Consider the following 19306-nt stretch of genomic DNA (forward strand, 5'->3'; position numbering starts at 1 on the left):
ATTCACAGATGTGAGCGGGGAAGGAGGGCCGGGGAGTTGTGCCATCTCACCATAACAACTCATGGGATTTGACAGAATTTGTTGCAGTTATGGCTCATGGGACAATGTAGGTCCCAACGGCCAAAGGTCACTCACAACTTAATCTAGTAAAGTATAGCCATAGTGAAATTGTATGTTGACTTTAAATGGTTCTCATCATTGCTGGTTGCCTTTTCTTCCACTTACAGTTGTGTAGACTTAATGCAAATAGTTTGAGAATAATGGCTAAGATCTTTGTCCGTAAAAGCAACATTTTAGTTATTCTTACTGCTTGAAATGAGAAGTATAGCCTAAGCATGTTAGATCTGTGGCATGAATAGCAGAGATAACTCAAATTCCCTTTCTACAGTCATCTGAACAGGGCAATCAGATTCCAGAACCAGCATAGATGACTTTTTTTAATTGATGGATAATCTTTTCTGGTGCCAATTAAGCATTTCTCAGTTTTGGATTAAAAAGCAAAGTAACTTCAGTTACTGAGAATTGTACCGAGTAAAATATTACTGAAATTGTCTTGGTAATGCCTTACAGTACTGCATTACTGCAAAAAGCAATATATTACTGTAGCCTAATTAAATTACTTTTTTACTTCATTACTCCCAACACTGATATTGTGTAGACCAGGGGTTTTCAAATTCATTGAATGTGAGCCTCCCCTTGGAATAGGTAAAGATAATAACACCCCCCCCCCCATGCAGTAAATGCATCTTTCTTTTGTGTTCCTGGAATGCTGTGTTTCAAAAACATCTGTTAAAATAAATACAAAAAAAATCATGTATTGGGCTATCAAAGTACATTCATAAAAATGCCTATTCATAAAATGTCCATCCAAATATTTCCATCTTACAGGCTACTTTTATCATAAACGATTGTTTTCAACAGCGGACAAACTGAACTAAACAGGCGCCAATGTCAAACTGAATTCACGTCAACAGGAGACATCAACTGAAATAACAATAATAAAGATAACCTGAATTTAACAGACGTCAACATATTCCATATTCCGATTTACTTTTTAGGCTACTTATACACAATTTAAACCTATTGCTATTTTAACAAACAAGCATTTTGTTATTATTATCTCTGATCTGATGTTTGGCACTTTGTTTTACCTTTTGTTAAAGTGCTCTTTAAATAATGATAACAATGATCATGATTATGATCAGAATAAACTTTTGCATCACCTCCCAGAAGCTGGAGATAAAAGAGACAGAAATATGTTTCACACCTCACTTAGTAACTCTAATATTTAGTCTAAATATTTTAGACTAAATATTTTAGGCTAAAATATTAAACTTTTTATTTGTTTTTCTTTTTTTTCCTTCAATCCCACCGTAATGTTTAGTAATTTCTGCCAAAGGCATTCAGATGGATTTAATCCATCTGAATGCAGTATTTGCGAAACATACTCTGATTGGATGGAAAAAGCCTGTCTGCCGAGTGAGCGGTCGGAGTGCACAGCTGTTATTGAGCGTTGAATGAGCAGGTGCACGCGAGCTGAGATGGAACTGAGCGCGAGGACAGCGTGTTATAAAGAGTTTTTCAGAGTTGAGCGCATGCCAGACCGGTTTTGAGCGTTGAGAGTTGTCTCACTGCGCGCTTGATTGGTTCCTGCGCGCTCAAACAAAAGGCAAAAATATCGCTACATTTCACAGAGCTGAGCGGCAGCGCCGTCTTCTTCTGTCTACTTCTCTGTCTTCTCGCGCCTCCCCTGTGGCTCTTTGGCGCCCCCCAAGGGAGGCGTGCCTCACCTATTGAAAACCACTGGTGTAGACTACATACAGTCAACAGTAGAACATTATTTAGGTACATTTCTAAGAAAAAGTAAATTAAAACGGCCAACAGTATAAGCCAAAACTAGCCTACTACAAGTGGCGGAGAAGGTCACCTGTGGTGCTGCAGCAGCACACATATTGACAATGAGATACAACAGTCCTATGTAGGCTATAGGCTAATTACATGAAACAAAGGGAAACCGTGTAACATAATAATAACTTTAAAAACGTGATTCTTTGAATGTTCACTGGTGAAATCAACGACAGTGAAACTAACACAGAGTTAGTTAGCAGCTAACATCCAAAAGTTAAATAGCCAAGCCTTACGAACACTGAACGTTACACTGAACAGGAACATGCAATAAAAAGATGGATTCATGGTTGAGAATAAATGAGTTACTGAAATAAACTTGGTAAATTTGGTTGCTCACCTTGCTTTGAAACAACTTCCCTGACTGGTCCTGACAAAGCACCAAGTAGAAGATACCTGACTCAATCTAATATGCAGCACCATGCCTTTTGTGTTGATCGAGCAATGTGCCCATGGCAAGTGTGAAACAGTGCCAAAATTCCCCTAGTGGCCGAGATTGGTATCACAGGGACTTGACTGTAAAGGTGCCACAGACACTATTTCATGCTTTATAGATAGTAGTTAGATGTCATCACAGAAAGTATTTTACTGTATTTTGAAAATACAAAAATACACAACACTGAAGTATTTTGATACAAAATACAAAGGAATTTTCATCATCTCAATAAAATACATATTACAAAATAGTATTTTGTATTTGAAATACGTATTTCAAATATTTGTATTAGAAATACTGCCCATCCCTGGTGAGAACAGCTGAACCCAACTTTTCCTTCAGCTTTAGAGTCTTTTCGTCTCTGGCTCCAGGATCCAATATTCCAATATTCCAATCGATGGACTAGTTGACGTTCACACTTCCAGGTTTTATCCCATCTCACCTCTTTGTACCACAACCGCGGTCAGCTTATCAAGCCTCCTGTTTTGTTAATTCAACGCCTTAGTGATCACGTCGACTGCCGCCGGCAGCCTGATCAGGGCCATGTTGACCACCAGCAGCTTCTGAAGGTGTTGATACATTAAATATCCTCCGAGATAAAAAAAAAAAAGGAATCCAAGTATCTTAAATCAGAATAAGTAGACGTCTTCGACGTCCTCAACAGAAAAAATTGAGAGGCACACTGTGGACCATTTCTCCCACGGGTCCAAGATGTATCCTGCAAAAAAAGTTCCGTCGGGACAGGCACGCTCCCCGGTCCTTTGCTTTCCAGTTGAAAAATTTGATCAATAGCGTTGAGAGACCAGCTGATAAGATCCATAATTTCCTTAGAGTTTTTGGTTGCTATAAAGAAATGGCAGAAAACACACAAAACGAAGCAAATAGCAGTAGAAAGGGGACAGAGTAAAAGCACATAAGGAGCTCTAGAGAGCTGAAGAAAAAACGACCGACCTCAGAGAGAGACAGAACAGAATCTAGATCTATAACCTCATTGGTGAATCAGTTTCATCAAGCCTATGGTCCGACATTCCCCACTCAGCTGCAAAACTTGAAGCACACAGGGGTTGTCACTGCGTCTTTACGCATGATCCAGCTGCTGATGTTTTCAGCTCCATGCACTTCTATACTGTTACAGTTTATAACCATCATCATAACCTTTTACAGCGTCAAGTTTCTCATCTCAGTCTCAGCGCTGACCAGACAAATCTCCTCTATTGCTCTTCTCAGGGCACTCTGGTCCGTAATTACGCAAGATGAAGGCTGAGTTTGAAGTAATTCTCTGAGCATGTTTTGTTTGTGGTCAGAGCGGACAGAATAATGACTTTCTGCTTCGCTTTTAGCCCACTAATAGTCCTAAAAGCGGAGTCCTGTAGGAAATATAACACTTTTTATGTATTGCAACCCCACAATTGATGAGCACAGGCACAGCCTTTCAAGCCCTGCATCTCTCTGGCTCCTCAGTGACAGCAGAAAAAAACAGGTTTTTGGTAACGTCTGGTATCAGCATAATCTATACATAATGATACTGGTTTGAGGCTTTGAGGTGGGCAGATTTTACCCCCATTGGTGCGTTGCACGCAAGGAATAAACAGTGGGAAAAATGGATAAATACAAACTGTAAAGGGCTCATTAAGAGAGAACATGAGGATTTATGGGTCTGAGCTGAAGCCCCTGATGGAACAAGTTCTTTGAAATTACCCTTAAAAGTGCGCACCTAAATTACATGTAACATAATTATTCAAACTTGACTTAAAGCTCAAGGCACCATGCCCACCGAAGCAGCACTGGTTCTGTGTCGTTAAAAACAAAAGAGCATGAAACACAGCTACTGACTCAACTATTGAGTTAAAATGGGACATTTTCCTACGGGTGTGGGGACATTAAATGTAGTGATTCACATTTTGAAAGGTGATCGCTGATAAAAGCACCTGTTCCGAGGGAAGGGAGGGGAGAGGAGCAGTAAGAGCGTTGAGGCACAAAAACACGATGCCTGAAGTTAAAAAATGCAGAATTAATAAAAACGAAACGTATCAACAGACTAAATGTCTTTTTAGACTGCATCTGGTTAGCAGAACTGTTTTCTGATCCAATGTGCAGCTATAACTTGTTCTGAATGAAGGGTTTATCTGGTAGCTGCTCTCCCCCTTTGCCTCCTGCTATGCAGTACCGGACCGTACCAGCTTACTTTCACACTGGTTAAGAACAAAAAATGTATTACTCTGATCGCTCTTCCTGCTCCCCTGTTAACATGAGCTGCAGCAGTAATAATTACTGATGGCCACAAGCTGTGAAAGAAGCTGAAACATCTCCACAGAAGGTGGGTTGAACTCTGGATGGACAGAGCTGTGAACAGATCATTCGCATCCCAGATGCGCTTTGTTATTTTTATGCGTGAGAAATGCCATGTGTTGCGTGTGTGAAATCAGTGAAATGCTTGTGTCAATGTGTGAGAGTTGAGAGCTCTGGGCATGCTTATAGGAGTTTTCCTGCATCCATGCTAAAAAAAGCATTCACATAATGTGTCATGGTTTTAAGGTGTTTGGCCCACATGCAGATACTGACGGAAACACAGAAACAGTTCTAAAGATGTTTATTTTAGGCTCACAAGGAGAAGCACACAATATGTGCAACAAGCAAGGTCAGAACGTCAGAGCAGGAATGACTGCGGGAAGAAAGGGGATAAATTAACATGGATCGAACCAGGTGAAAATTCTCCAGAAGCTGCTCGGCTTACCGCTTGGTTGGGAGGGATCAGTAGAAGAGGAGTTAAGTAACCGTAACTCTCTGATGAAAGGAGATGGCTGAATAACCGGAGGGTTGGCAGATGTAACACAGGCGGGGAGCCCGAACAGCACCACTGCAACGGCAGGCAGGAGCAGCAGCTGGAAGAACCAGAGTAGTCCAGACGAACCAGAAGAATCCAAGAAGGGAAATCTTTCGCCTGGCTTGGTAACACCAAGGGAGTAAGAAGGGAGACGCCAGAGAAAAATCTGAGCAGGCAGGGACTCAGGAAGCAGGTCTTCAAAGCACAGAACCAACACAGGTAAGTAAATCCAAAACAAGATGAACTAGAGAGGACAGGAGACAAATTACATTCAAAATGGAAATGGAAAATGGAAAATTGAGAGAATATCTAAATGACACTAGATAATTGAAGGGATTTTCTGTTATTTATGTTGTAAAAAAAAATTTTCAACTGGAAAGCAAAGGACCGGGGAGCGTGCCTGTCCCGACAGAACTTTATTTGCGGGATACATCTTGGACCCGTGGGAGAAATGGTCCACAGTGTGCCTCTCAATTCTTTCTGTTGAGGACGTAGAAAATGTCTACTTATTCGGATTTACGATACTTGGATTCCTCTTTTTTGGTCTTGGAGGATATTTAATGTATCAACAACTTCAGAAGCTGCTGGCGGTCAATATGGCCTTGATTAGACTGCCAGCAGCAGTCGACGTGATAACTAAGGTGTTAAATGAACAAAACGGACGGCTTGATAAGCTGACTGCGGTTGTGGTACACAGAGGTGAGATTGGATAAAACCTGGAAGTGCGAACGTTAACTACCCCATTACAGACCGATCCTCTCGTTTCATCTACTACCAGAGCTACAGCTTCCAAAACAACCACACAATCGGCGTCATCCTGGTCTCCTACACCTGGTCCGACGACTCGCTCCTGTCTCGGTGCCAGTGATGAAGAGCTGAAGGAGGTTGTTCTGCAAGACTTGGCTGCAATTCATGGTGACCGTGTTCGGAACCTCTGTACAGGAATACTGATGAAGAAGTGGAGTCAGGATCCTTACAGCCACGGTGCTTTTGCGTTGTTCACACCCTATCAACACGTGGACTACGCTGCAGAGCTCTTCAGGAGGGAAGGCCGCATTCACTTTGCCAGGGAGCACACGGACTTCCCTCATGGTTGGATCGAGACATCTATGAAATCTGCAATTCGGGCAGCTGTGAATATTAACAAAGAGGCACGCAAGCGTTCTGATTCTAACCAAGGGAGAGATGAGCTCCAAACTCAGAGCTCTGTGAGATATGCTCCACTACAGTGGCTCATATCCAAACTAATATGGTTACTGAATACTTAAGTCATTTACAGTCACCGCCATCATTTAGAAGAGGATGCACATGACCTTTTTAGGTTAGGCTGAGATGTTTTATAATCTAGCTTTTATCCTAATTGTGTTGTTAACGTTGGAGTCTACAGTGATTTTCTGCTTCCATTTGTTGTTTGGGTTGCGCTTATCTCTAGTGATCCTTATGTAAAGCGCTTTGGTAAACTTTGTACTGACGTAAATTTGCTAACTGAACAAAATAAACATCGATATTACATGTAGTATGTGTGATAGTGAAAGCCCTCTACATCAGAATAATGGCAGGTTTGGACAACATGCAGAATCTTGGAAACCTTTGTAGCAAGCCCAGGAGTCATATAATGGGCTGAAGGGAAAGTTATTCAGTTCTATTCTACAGTGATGTGCATGGATTGTATGTGGTTAAGCTAAGACATTTTAAAATCATACACTACTTGTTCTGTATTCCTATTTTAAAATAAATACACAAACTCACTCTTGGACATACTGTGGTACCTTTGGGCTTTCCTACAGGAAGTTACATTTTTTTTCTTTCCTTATTTGCTTGTTATACCTTAAAAGAAGTGTAAAAAACACCATTCAGCATTGATAACCATTCCATAGAGATCAATGACTCTAACCTGTGGTGGAAGCCAAACTATTGTTAAGATCCTGTAACATGCCGAATGCAGCTGTGAGTCCACTGAATATTGAATGGTACATTATTTTTCATTTACTCTTAGATAAACCTATAATGAAAGGCAGCATTGTAATAAAGTGTTTTCCCCTAAAAAAATGATCTTTTATGTTCAGTTTGTCAAGTTCAACTTTCCCACAGGGTCAAAATCATGCCGTTGCATAGTTTACACAATTTAAACCACAAAGCCCAACATGACATTGAAGAAATTCCAACTACCAATATAAGCACATTTATGCAGTGTTTAGTATCTACGGTTGACTAGCATAGAAACTTTACACTTTTTAATCTATATGGAGAACCATTTCCTGGAGGAAAAGACGATTGAGGAATGAAAACAAGGCCACTGACCTAAAATTGTTAATACTGTCAGGGTTTAGTTTTGATCGGACCTTTTTACTGTTAGTTTTCAGTTCCTCCTCCTCCTCTCACTCAGCTTACCCTTCACTTCCTCTACAGTCAGTCACACCTGTTGGTCATTAATTCGTCAGACTCACTCCACCTGCCAGCCTCCCTACATAAGCCTCCCTCAGTCTTCACTTCCCTACTGGTCCGTCTTCAGACTCCACTCTGTCCTCGCCTGTCTACCTGATTTGCCTCTGCTTGCTGTTGGAATCCTGCCACCTCTGTTTCTCAAGTTAAGTCTTTGCCTGCTGCTGGATTCTTCCTGTTAGTGATGGGCAAATGAAGCCTCATGAAGCTTTCCAACACTTTGCTTTGGAAAAAGGTTCTTTACTCGATGCTTCATTCATCACTCACTAGTGACATCTGCTGGTGAAACTGTAACAGCCTTGTCACTTAGTTGGATCATACTTCCAAAAATGAGTAAATGCAATATTGTTACAAAAATAAATCATATTTAATTGTCATGTTTTAAATAATAAAATTATTTGTAGCCAATCTAATCCTTTACCATCAGTGGTTGGATTGGGTTTTCTTTTATGTCATGGACTAATTAGACAATGAAGATATGTGTTACTTTAGTGTATTGGGAATTGAGTGATTGTTGGGGCAGCTTCTTTAAGCTTGAAACTTGCTTCCTGAAAAACAGAATTTGTCTAAAATCATCTCTTCCTGGGAGTTCTGGTTCTTAATATTAAGTCACACATAGAGTTTGCCTCTTCCAATGGCTTTTAGTTTGCTTTTGATGTGTGATTCTGATGTATCTCCTGATCAAACAAAAGAAGATTTAGACATTTCTGGATTTTAGGTTTAATTGTTGTTGTTTTTTTTTTTTTTTTTTTTTTTTTTTTTTTTTTTTTTTTTTTTTTTTTTTTTTTAGGAACAGGACTTTTTTTCACTGTTTCAGATTTTCGACGGTTTCGTCGTCGGCAGATGACCTCACCCACAAAGCAACAGGGTTCATCACACTTTTATTTTGAAAAATGATATGCAAAATGAAGCAATGACGTGGCAAATGTAGGCCTGTCACTACCCGATCCGTACCGGTAGCACGATCCGTACCATCAGCTCATTTGCGCAAGTGCGAACAGAATAACTTCCGGGTCACCAAAAAAATTTTTCTGAAAGAAATTGTTACGTTTTACATTCTCTCCATTGTATTGCTTGACGTCATCATAGGATATGCTCAGAAGTCCGGGAAGATATCATTGCATAATGTTTATCTGTATATTCTGAATGCACTCTGTTAGTTTTATTGCTTGTTCAAACAGGACTGGAAAAAAAATGTCATCCTTAAATAAACGGTGAATTTCGTTATACGAATAATCTTGTTCTAAACATTTATTTTATTAGAAGATTAAAATTATCGATTGAGATTTTAGCGCCCTCTGGTGTACACATCATAAACTAGAGAAGACCTCGTCATTACAGTAGCCGCATTGTTTTTTTTTTTACAAAGACAAACTGGGAATAGAACAAAGAACACACACAAAGCGAAGTCATACATTATTAAAATACATTTATTTAGCACAAAATACATTATATCATTTTTATTGTCATTAAAACATACATTACAATGAAATTTGTTCTCTGCTATAACCCATCACCCTTGGGGAGCAATGGGCTGCCATGTGCGGCGCAATCTGGGGTTAAGGGTCTTGCTCAGGGACCCAGAGTGCAGGCGCTGGGGACCGAACTGGGTACTTGCATCCTTCTCTGAGTGCAAGCGCGCTGCTCTAACCACTAGGCCAACACTCCCCATACACCGAGACGCAGCTCGGTAGGCAATTTGGGGTTAAGCGCCTTGCCCATGTGGCAAGGGGAAGCTGGAATTAAACCCACAACCTTCTGATTGCTAGACGACTATTCAACCCATCAAGCCACAGTCGCCCCGGCCGCCCCCCAGAGGGCCAGGCCCCGCGAAGCAGCCACTTGGAATGGGCTGGCACACACCCGAGAACCTGCCCAAAACCCGAGGCCCACCAATGCGCCAGAGGACCAAGGCGCCCGCCAGCGCAGCGGAGGAGGGCGGGACATGGGGGGATGGGCCCCGCACCTAGCGGAGATTTGAGATGTTCTTGGGAGAGGGAGCGGACCGGACCCATACCTGGGGAAAAAAAAAACAAAAAAAAAACTCTTTCACACCATCCCTCCCTAGTGCCCCACTCACCACACACAGATTTACAAAAAAAAAAAAAAAAAAAAGGACGCTGTACACACATTCCCACATAACACTCACATCCAACACTCACAAGAGGGGTGGGGGTCACCACACTTCAACTATACGACTGCCTGTGAACCCAACCCCCAGGCCCAGCCCCCGGACCGCATGCCCCCCAGACCAGGCCCCACAAAGAGGAGGGGCCAACACGACCCGTACGGGCCACCCAGCCAGAGCCCCCCTCACCCCCTAAATTCCTAATAAACCCCCTCCCTCCCCCACCTTACCCTATCCACCCCTTCCCCCCACCCCTTCTGGGGGGAGCAGAGGCATCAGCGCCAAGACCCCGGGCACAGTGGCCCGCACCTCCTCCAGGCTCCAGACTCCTTGCCGCCATCGGAGAACGGGGGTGTACAAAAGACCCCGATCCTCCCTACGCCCACTCAGATGTTGTGTTGTTGCATGTTGTTCTCAAGTGTGTTTAAAACTGGGAGCGTCGAAGGGGGTGCACGGCACAGCCCACCCCCCCTCCGGAAGGAAGCTGCTGCCAGCGCACTCCCTCCAAGCAACTGCCCAGAACCCTCAATGTCTAAATGCGAGAGGAGGTGAAGGGAGCCGTCCGAGGCGAGGCTCACACAACATAAGCCCCCCCAGACATTATCCCCCCCCACCCCCACCCCCCCCCCCCATATCATGGCCTACATGAATGTGTGTTGTGAAAATGTTTGGAGTGAAAGTGTCTAAAATGCATGATAAAAATTGGGGAGAAGGACGTCACCACCAAGCCTACTGGTTTTACCACCTCCAAATAAATAAATAAATAAATAAATAAATAACAGGGGGGACCCTGGCCAGCCAGCCTGCACGAGCCACCCCAAACCCCACCCCCAAGCGAAACCCACACCGGGAGACGACACGGACCAGGACCGGGACAGGGGACCGGACACAAGCCCACCAGAACGTCCATCCCCCAATCCCCCCTCCAACCGTTGATTTAATCCCTCCCCAACACTAACATTCAAACAACTCACCATACATTCGACAGTAGACATCCAGGCTGGGTAGGTCCCTACTCCCCCTCCTTCCCCTCCCCCCACTAGCAGAATGCCGATCCAATGAAGGGGAAGAGCATCTGCCCTGAGATGTCAATGTCCATGCCCCCCTACCAGCTCAACAGGCCCCAAGGCCCCCCAGCGCACCACAGGCCCCGCGCAGGGGCGGACACCCGGGTGAGCGCCGGCCCACACCCCAAGCGGCACACCCCCCGGAACCGGAACACCCGAGGCCCCGACAAGGCAATATTTTGACAACAATTCTCGTAAAAAAACATTTATGAAGCTTCTGATGTTGCATCAGGCAAGTAGAAAGATTACGAGAAAATATTCGTTGATCTTTGTCTGTTGTGAAGAGATACATTGAGATTAAATACAGCATGAAAAAAGAAAAAGTAAACTAAATATTACTGAAAAACATTTTAAAGAGTTTAATGGTAATTGTACGTGTAATAAATGGATCTGGGAGACTGGTATTCAAGCCGAACATGGAGTACGTTACAAAGGTTTATTCAGAGGAATGGAGTGATGGCGGGACGGAGACGACAATGACAATTAGTGATGGTGGATGGCAGACAGAGACAGGCTGTCAGGCAGGAACAGACTTGACCAAGCCAAAGTCAAAAAACAAAAACAACCCAGAAAGAGGGAACCAAAAACTTAGACGGACGGCCTAGAGGAGGACCCCGGCATGGCAAGATCTCTGGCTGACCGCACAGAGGCGACACAAGATTGCTGACGGGTGGCAGGGAGGAGTGAAACATGGAGTGAAAAAAACAGTCCAAAATACTACAAATCATGACGTTAAGAAGGATTAACAAACAGGCCAGGATCTGATTCAGGGCAAGGAAAGCACCCTCACCCCACGCCAATTCTGCCACCAATGTTGCACCATGTTTATGGTTTATTCTGGGTGACAAGCCTCCCACTTCACATTGTGGTAAGCATGTATCAAAAAGTTAATAAAACCAAAGTAGCTTAGTCCACGAAACCTTTTTGTGAGATTGTAAGTACCAAGTACAAAGCCAATAAATGCCGAAGGGTTTGTAGTTTTTCAGAAAACCAGATTATTAGAACAACTAACATACAACTAACTGTTGTTCTAACCAACAACTGTCAATCTGCAGGTTCTCAACATGTACCATGCAAGGATTCTTTTGCTAATGGGAACTTTGAATCTTGAAAAAAGAAAGTATCAAAGTCAAAACTATAAAAACTAAAGATGAGAAAGGAAAAACTAATTTAAGGACATATACAACAGAAAGTTTTTGACCATTATAGTTCTTATTTATTTAATGTGACTAAAATAATAAAGCAATTTTTACTTTTTTACAGATGTTTTAATTCGAACTCTTATCTGCTTAATGTTAGTTTATGGCATCAGTGACTTGGACCAAAAATCTGGAGCCAGTCGGGTTGTGAAAACCACCAACATTTAAACTACTTTAAAACATACAGAGGTAATGATGGTGATAAGGTTTCAGTTAGAAATCATTAATAAAAAATAAAAAAAAGTTCCCAAAAACAGCAACTGATACAAGGTTAAAGAGCTCACAGCTCATCTCTGGCCGTGTCTGTATCCGCAGGACTTGGTGCCTTCGTCATGTTATTAGCAGCCCTGATTGCAGATTTCATAGCCGTCTCAATCCAAGCGTGAGGGAACGCTGTGTGCTCACCAGCAAAATGAATCCGGCCCTCGCTCTTGAAGAGCAGCTTGGCGTACTCCACGTGCTGATAGGGTGCAAAGAGAGCAAAGGCGCCCATGCTGTGAGGGTCCAGAATCCACTTCTTCACCAGCACGCCCGTGCAGAGAGACCAAACCTTCTCGCCGTGGATCAATGCCAGGTCTTTCAAAATAACCTCTTTCAGGTCTTCATCCGTCAAACTCACAAAGTTGCGGGAGTCTTCAGCCCAGGTGTAGGAAGCCAGGAGGACGCCGATCGTTTTGTTTCCTGGGAATCCGTGACTCGGGTAGTAGATAAATCGAGATGGCCGGTCTGTGACGCTCTTTCCTCCATAGATGCCATCTCTCTCCCAGAATCTCTCACTGAAGGTGAGGATTACTTTGGTGGAGCTTCCATAGTGGATATACTTCAAAGCCGCCATTTTAGGCTTTGTAAGAGGTGGTTCAAAATCAATAAAGAGAGTTGCTTTAGCAGAGGATGTGACCAGAACAGCATCAGCTTCGATGCTCTTGAGGCTGCTTTGTGCGTTTTCAGGCTGATACCACACTGTTACTGTTTTGTTTGAGTGGCTGATCTTCTTGACTTTAGCGTTGAAAATGGTGGTGGTACTTTTAAGAGCTTGGAACAAAGCTTTGGGGATCAGATCCATCCCACCAGTCACTTCACTTAATCTGGAGATTAAAGAAAAATGTTGTTACTAAATGTGTTCAGTGGGTTTCTTTTACTTTCTTTGTGTGATTTTGCCCTGTAAATGTTGAACTGCTGAAGCTATAACTGGACTCTGTACCATATGTGTCCTGCATGGTTTACATTTCAATTGCTGTACTGTGAAACCACTGCTGCACTTTATCCTGAAACTATCCTGCAAAGTTACTTTATTCTGAAATCCACTGCAATTCACTGAAATTCTCAAGATGTATGCAAAAGAAATTTCGTTCTGTACGCACTCTGTGCATACAAAATGACAATAAAGTTTGTCTAAGTCTAAGTCAAAAAGTCTAAGTCTAAAAATGTGTTTAACAATCATTCAGAAAAGAATTTAGTAGATTTGGATGCATTCAAGCCAACAAATATTTGATTAACCTTGACACATTACAACTCTTAACAAATATTATTGTCCCTAATCTTACATTATCATTGAGTTTGTATAAAAATTGGATTTATGGGTAACCCTTCCAGAAGATTAGTTAGTTAAGTTCAGAGAACAAAGGGCATCTACTAGATGTGTGTGATCACAAACATTATCTACCTACATATGACTTACCTAGACCTGAATCACTCAGGTTATTACTACAACCAAGACATATTTGTCCTTCATGCTTAGAATGTCACTAAGCAGTTGATCCAGAACACTACTCCACTAAGACTAAGACAGTAGAGAACATGTACCCGGTTCTAAAGTCCTTCCACTGGCTCTCTGTATCTCAGAGAATAGACTTTAAAATCCTTCTGTTAGTCTATAAATCTCTGAATGGCCTAGTACCTAAATACATCACAGACTTGTTATCAGTGTATTAACCATCCAGACCATTAAGGTCTTCTGGCTCCAGCCTGCTCTGCAGAACCAGAACCAGAACTAAACAAGGAGAAGCAGCATTTAGTTCCTATGCTCCACTGATCTGAAACAAACTCCTGGATGACTGTAAACGTTTCTTCAAATCAAGATTAAAAACCTTTTTGTCTAGAGTTGCCTTTAAATGTTAATGTGGAAGTTTGTAGTCTAACTTGTCTAATTTCTCAACCTGCTGCTACTACTCCACTGCAATCTGCTTTCCTCTGTAGTGTTTCCTTATGTTCTGTTCATTAACTGTCTTGTTATAAAAATGTGCTACAAACAAACTTGCCTGAAGGTAAATTTAAAAACAATTCCTTCGTTAATCGTTTTACAAACGTGACTCCGCAATACCTTTGGCCTTTTTTAACAATGACAATTAAAAGAGGAATAACAGAGGAAGACATTTAGTTTAATATAAAAGTTTAATATAAAAGTTTAAAGGCTGGGATGAGGGGCGTGATAAGAATGTAACTAAACTGCAGCAGTGATTTATCGGAAAACATGCTATGTTGCAGGCAAAGGGTGATAATCTCTAGAGTAAATATTTTTACACCATTTAGTAAGGATATTAGTGAATATTTTGCTTGTTGATTTTGTTCGCAGACATTTAGAGCTAAGTTTTAAATCCCTGCTACCAATCAAAGAGAAGCATTTAGTCCAACATAACCTACCCACCTGTTTTCTTATAAAAACTCTTACCCTAAGTATCTTAAACCACATTTTATTTGAGACCAGATTTGTTTTAAACACAACCTCGGTTTGTATGTTTTCTCTGTGTATAGGGATGGAAAGTGCAAAGTTTGACATATTCTGCTGCACAGGGACAGCCATTTTCCTTTTGTGTTGACCATAAGCGATCACTAGCAATCAAATGGTTATGATGGCAGAGTTAATCGGGGGGAAAAAACTACTTCACACCATCCTAGCAATTTAACCCTTTCATCAATCCAAGGTGGACGACTCTTTATCAGTGTAGTAATAATTTTAGTTATCATGGGGTCATTGCTGCAACATTTTGCACAGATCTGGTGAAAAAATAAAAGCAATTTTAATGATGTTCAGTATAAGTTGTGACTCTGATACCACAGATGTTTTTTGACCTGGCAAAAAAAATCTGACAAAAATCTATGGCAGCATAGTATAATTGGATCTCTGAGGAAGGCAGCTAGAATACAGGGAATTCTTCTCACCACTGATGGATAACTGGTCTTTGTTGGTACCTTATAAAAGCAGTACTCTGCACACTCTCATCCCTTAAAAAAATAATTTCTTAAGACCTCTGGTACATGGGTACCTAGGGAAATATGACATCAATATGTACTTTCTTACATAAAACATGTTTTTTTTTAATCTTACGTCACATTGTTGCCTTTATGCTGAAAAATGATCATCTCAGTCAGAGCCTTGTCCATGATGCTGTTTTCATTCAGTATGTCGCCGATCATCCTGATTGCCTCTGAACTCAAATTGTTTTTTTCGTCCAGATATTGCTGTTGAGAAAAATCTCTTTTAGTATTTACTGTCCATACGAAAAGCTTTTAGGATAATTAACGGAAAGAACACCACAAAACACAACACAAATGAATAAATACATATATAAATCAGTTTTTTGCTACTACCTAACCCTGGATTGAACAAAATAAAACTTGCCTTTACAGAGAAGGGATCAAACTGATTCAGCGCTTCAATGCACCCTTTGCTTTCCACCACACGCCTCACCTACAGGATGCAGAAAATGGTTTAGGATAAATTTACCAGATTTAACCCGTGCCCGACTAACATGTGAAATAAGACCCACAAAACATGTTAATATTCAGAGTTGTTTTGTGATCTTGTAAAAAAAATGAGAATTGTTTATCAAAAAGCGCTGGGTGTGGGGTGCCCTCTCATTTACCTCCTCCAAAGCCTCATCCAGCAGATCACTGGCTGATTTATTACTCTCACCAGGGAGTAGATTATAACCCAGGATGTCGGGGTTTTTAATTACTTCAGAAGTCCTGTGCTTCTTCCCATTCACCAGGTAAAAGGTGTTTCCTTCAGTCATGTTGAAGGCATTCAAGTAAATAGGCGTTGCGGTAGTATTCAGTTGCTGGATTAACTTGTGGAGAATTCTGTTAAGAGATTTTATCATGGTGACTTTAACCTCTATCTGAAATTTTATTTCCAAGTAGTGCATTAAACCAATATATCAACAGGTTTTGATGCAGTCAATTGGAAACGTAATATATCTAAAACCATTTTAACTCACTGATGAGAAGATGGAATCCTCATGGCCCCCAAGTCGACATACCAGCCCTCTTCTTCGTTCCTGTGGGTCAACACCCGTCCTCCAACTCGCTCAGTCGCCTCCAATATGGTGACCTTATTTAGAAATAACAAAACAGATCATTAAATGCTGCTTCTGAAAGATCATGGGAAAATTCCTAAGTTATTATGTCGCTGTGACAACAAATTCCAGATTTTGTCCCAAAAACCACAAAATAAAATGAGTTCTTGTGTCACTCGTACCTTATGTCCAGCATCTTGCAGCAGTTTGGCCGCAGTGAGTCCGGCCATGCCAGCCCCAACGATAACGAAACGAGACGGCGTTTGTGTCTTTGGGAGCCCCTTTTCTAGTATGTTCATCATTTCCTCATAGTCTGTATCACTTAAACATTGCTCCAATGTTTGGTTGGCAGAAGAAGAAGAAGAAGAGTGACTTTGTTGCAGAGTCAGCAGCAGCAGCAACAAGCCAAAGGCAACTGGAGGTACAAAGAGCAAAATAAGTCACAAGCATTTGTTAGCATATCAGTGTATTTTTCACCTGCAGCGAGGGAAGTGATGATCTAGCTATCCATCTAATACAGTAAAATAATTTCAGTTGTACAGTCTGTTGTATATTCTGACTGCTTCCTTCAGCAGCGACAATGGCGCAGAGGTTAGGGAGTTCATCCTGTAATTGGCTGGTCGCTGGTTGAGATTCGATCCCCTCCTCTGTCTCCATCGTTGTGTCCTTAGGCGAGACACTTCACCCTCATTGCCTGCTGGGGGTAGTCAGAGGGCCCGGTGGCGCCGTTGTGTGGCAGCCTCGCATCTGTTAGTCTGCCCCAGGGCAGCTTTAGCTACTTACATAGCTCACCAGGGTGTGAAGGTATGTGTGAATGGGTGAATGACTAAAACCGTAGTGTGACTCGCTTTGGAGGTTTAAATGGAAGCCATTTACCATTTCAGGGGGTAATTGGCTTGTACTTGCCTACAGGTGACCCCGTCTCCTTCACACCCTAACATTCTTCCTCAGCACCTTTCTGAGTGCTTCTTGAACCTTGTCCCCACACTGGTCAGCCTAACCTGTCTCTCTGGTTAGCTTCTAATTTTCACCTTCTGATACTAATTCCTTTTGAATTTACAGTGATATACTGTATATAAACAATTGTTCTGCATGTTACTTTTCTCAGATTTTTCACATGAACACTTTTTTTCAGCAACACACCACACTCCTTATTTATCTGGACTTTAGAGCGGGCCTAAGACTACTGTGGTCTGTACTCACCCCTACTTTTCAAAATAAAATCAAAACAGTTCTGTTGCTGAAACACTGCTGCTAAATTAAACATGTTTTAAAAAAATATTTGATGAATAAAATACTCACAGAAATGCTGTTTTATTTTAATTTGGTTCATTGTTTTGTCGGGATGCAGGTCCTTTCTGATGGATAAACACATTGATACAAATATTAGACAGATAAGCCTACAGTGCAGAGTTAAATAAAGCTTTTTTGAATTTAATGTTTTTATGTTTGTCTGTTTGGGAAATATGTTTACCTGGTATATAGCTATTCCATTTAACTTGCAACATGTATCTAAAATGTTCTTAAACATCTGAATAAGATTAGTAAATATGTTTATATGTTAACATTTTGCATAACTCAAATTGTTCTGTGACAAAAATGTGTAGAAACTAAAACATCTTTTTGCTGAATAAAATTTAGAATTTCATAGTTTAAAATTATGAAAGCTTTTAAACAACTACTATAACCTCTTATTTTATGGGACGTATGTTTCTCTCTAATTACAAAGACTGACAATTGTGACAGAATAAATATTTCTTACCGGTCTGTGGTTTTTCAGAAGCAAGGACCCAGAATTAATTTCTGTGCAATGAACCCATCCTCTTATATACCTGAAAGAGGGCGGAAAAGCAAGATAGTGATCAATCAGGTTTTGTAAAGTTGCTCAATATTCATTGGAAAAGGATGGTGTTGTGTTGTGTGTGTACTTGAGCAAGAACATTTTTTGCATGTTTTACTACTAAACTAAGGATATTTTTCTTGGGCTAGGCATTAGGTTTACGACTAGGGTGTCAATTAGATTTAGGGGAAGATTAGGCGTTATGTATATACTGATATGGGTTAGGTTTAGGTTTAGGGTTAGTTTAGGTTTAGCTCTCTGAGTTAAGCTTTTTCATTTGTGTCCCAACTGTGTATTTAAATTTTTTGAATTGTTTGCTCATTAAATTTCTCGTCCACACCAACATGAAACTGATTTTCCTGTCTCTGTTCTCTGTTTTTATTCCATTCCATTCCATCATATCCTCATTGTCTTTTTTAATCTGCTGTCATCTGAATGACTTAAAAACACACATACACACATAAACTGGTGTCTCTGATTTTATTCATAAAAATTATAATTTAAATACTTTCAGCATGAAGAATTAAAAATTTACTTCACTTCACCGAGATGGCTTGCCATCATGCTCTAACATAACACAAGTCTAGCTGGATAACTCCACACAAGTGCGTCCATTTTAGTCAGCTTCGTGCTGCCTTCAGAAACAGAGATCTCACCCCCGACATTGCTGCAACTTGATAATATTTTTCTTCATATGAGTTGTGACAGGTTACTGGACTTATTAGCAGAGTTATTAGCAGCATTACTTTTACAGCCCCACACAATAGATAAAGTGTGAGGTCAGGGGCGACCTGAGACCATTTGGACTCTGCACTCCACTGTGGTGTAGCGCATGGACTTTCTCTGGCTTTAAGTGGATGTCTGCTCCAGGTGTTTTCATCAGTGGTGGTAGTAACAGACCTTCTGCACTTGGTTAGCCAAGAACAGATCCTCTCCTGGGGGAATGATAGCTCAGTGGTTAAAGCAGCATGTTTCTGTTCTTAAAAGGATGCAAGAACCTGGTTTGACCCCCACAAGCTGCCACCATGGTTCTCTAAACAAACCTCTTGAACACAGATTGCTCCCCATTCACCACTCAGTGTAGTAACACATTACACACAAAGGGATGGGTTAAAAACAGAGGTAAATTCTTCATCTGAGGGACTATAAAGGTACTTTCTTTTGGTGAAA

General features: G+C 41.3%; 1 protein-coding gene across 1 annotated transcript; it reads right to left on the reverse strand.

Annotated features, from left to right (window-relative positions):
• Positions 1-12214: 12214 nt before the first annotated feature.
• LOC118559019 (L-amino-acid oxidase-like) lies at positions 12215-16014 on the reverse strand. Its single transcript, XM_036129693.1, has 4 exons — positions 15865-16014; positions 15621-15689; positions 15327-15460; positions 12215-13086 (listed from the first exon to the last, which is right to left on the reverse strand). The coding sequence occupies exons 1-4, from the start codon at positions 16012-16014 to the stop codon at positions 12282-12284; spliced, it is 1158 nt and encodes a 385-aa protein (XP_035985586.1). The 3' UTR covers positions 12215-12281.
• Positions 16015-19306: the final 3292 nt, after the last annotated feature.

This window comes from Fundulus heteroclitus, unplaced genomic scaffold (assembly GCF_011125445.2).
Source record: "Fundulus heteroclitus isolate FHET01 unplaced genomic scaffold, MU-UCD_Fhet_4.1 scaffold_204, whole genome shotgun sequence".
NCBI lineage: Eukaryota > Metazoa > Chordata > Actinopteri > Cyprinodontiformes > Fundulidae > Fundulus > Fundulus heteroclitus.

Bases quoted from the DNA above. Each gene is read 5' to 3' on its own strand.
- LOC118559019 (XM_036129693.1), bottom strand. From the start codon at position 16,014: ATGACTGAAGGAAACACCTTTTACCTGGTGAATGGGAAGAAGCACAGG. The intron at 15,690-15,864 runs GTAAATGAGAGG...TGCATCCTGTAG, and splicing joins TGGATGAGGCTTTGGAGGAG to GTGAGGCGTGTGGTGGAAAG. The intron at 13,087-15,326 runs GTAAGATTAAAA...TTTAATCTCCAG, and splicing joins CATAAAGGCAACAATGTGAC to ATTAAGTGAAGTGACTGGTG.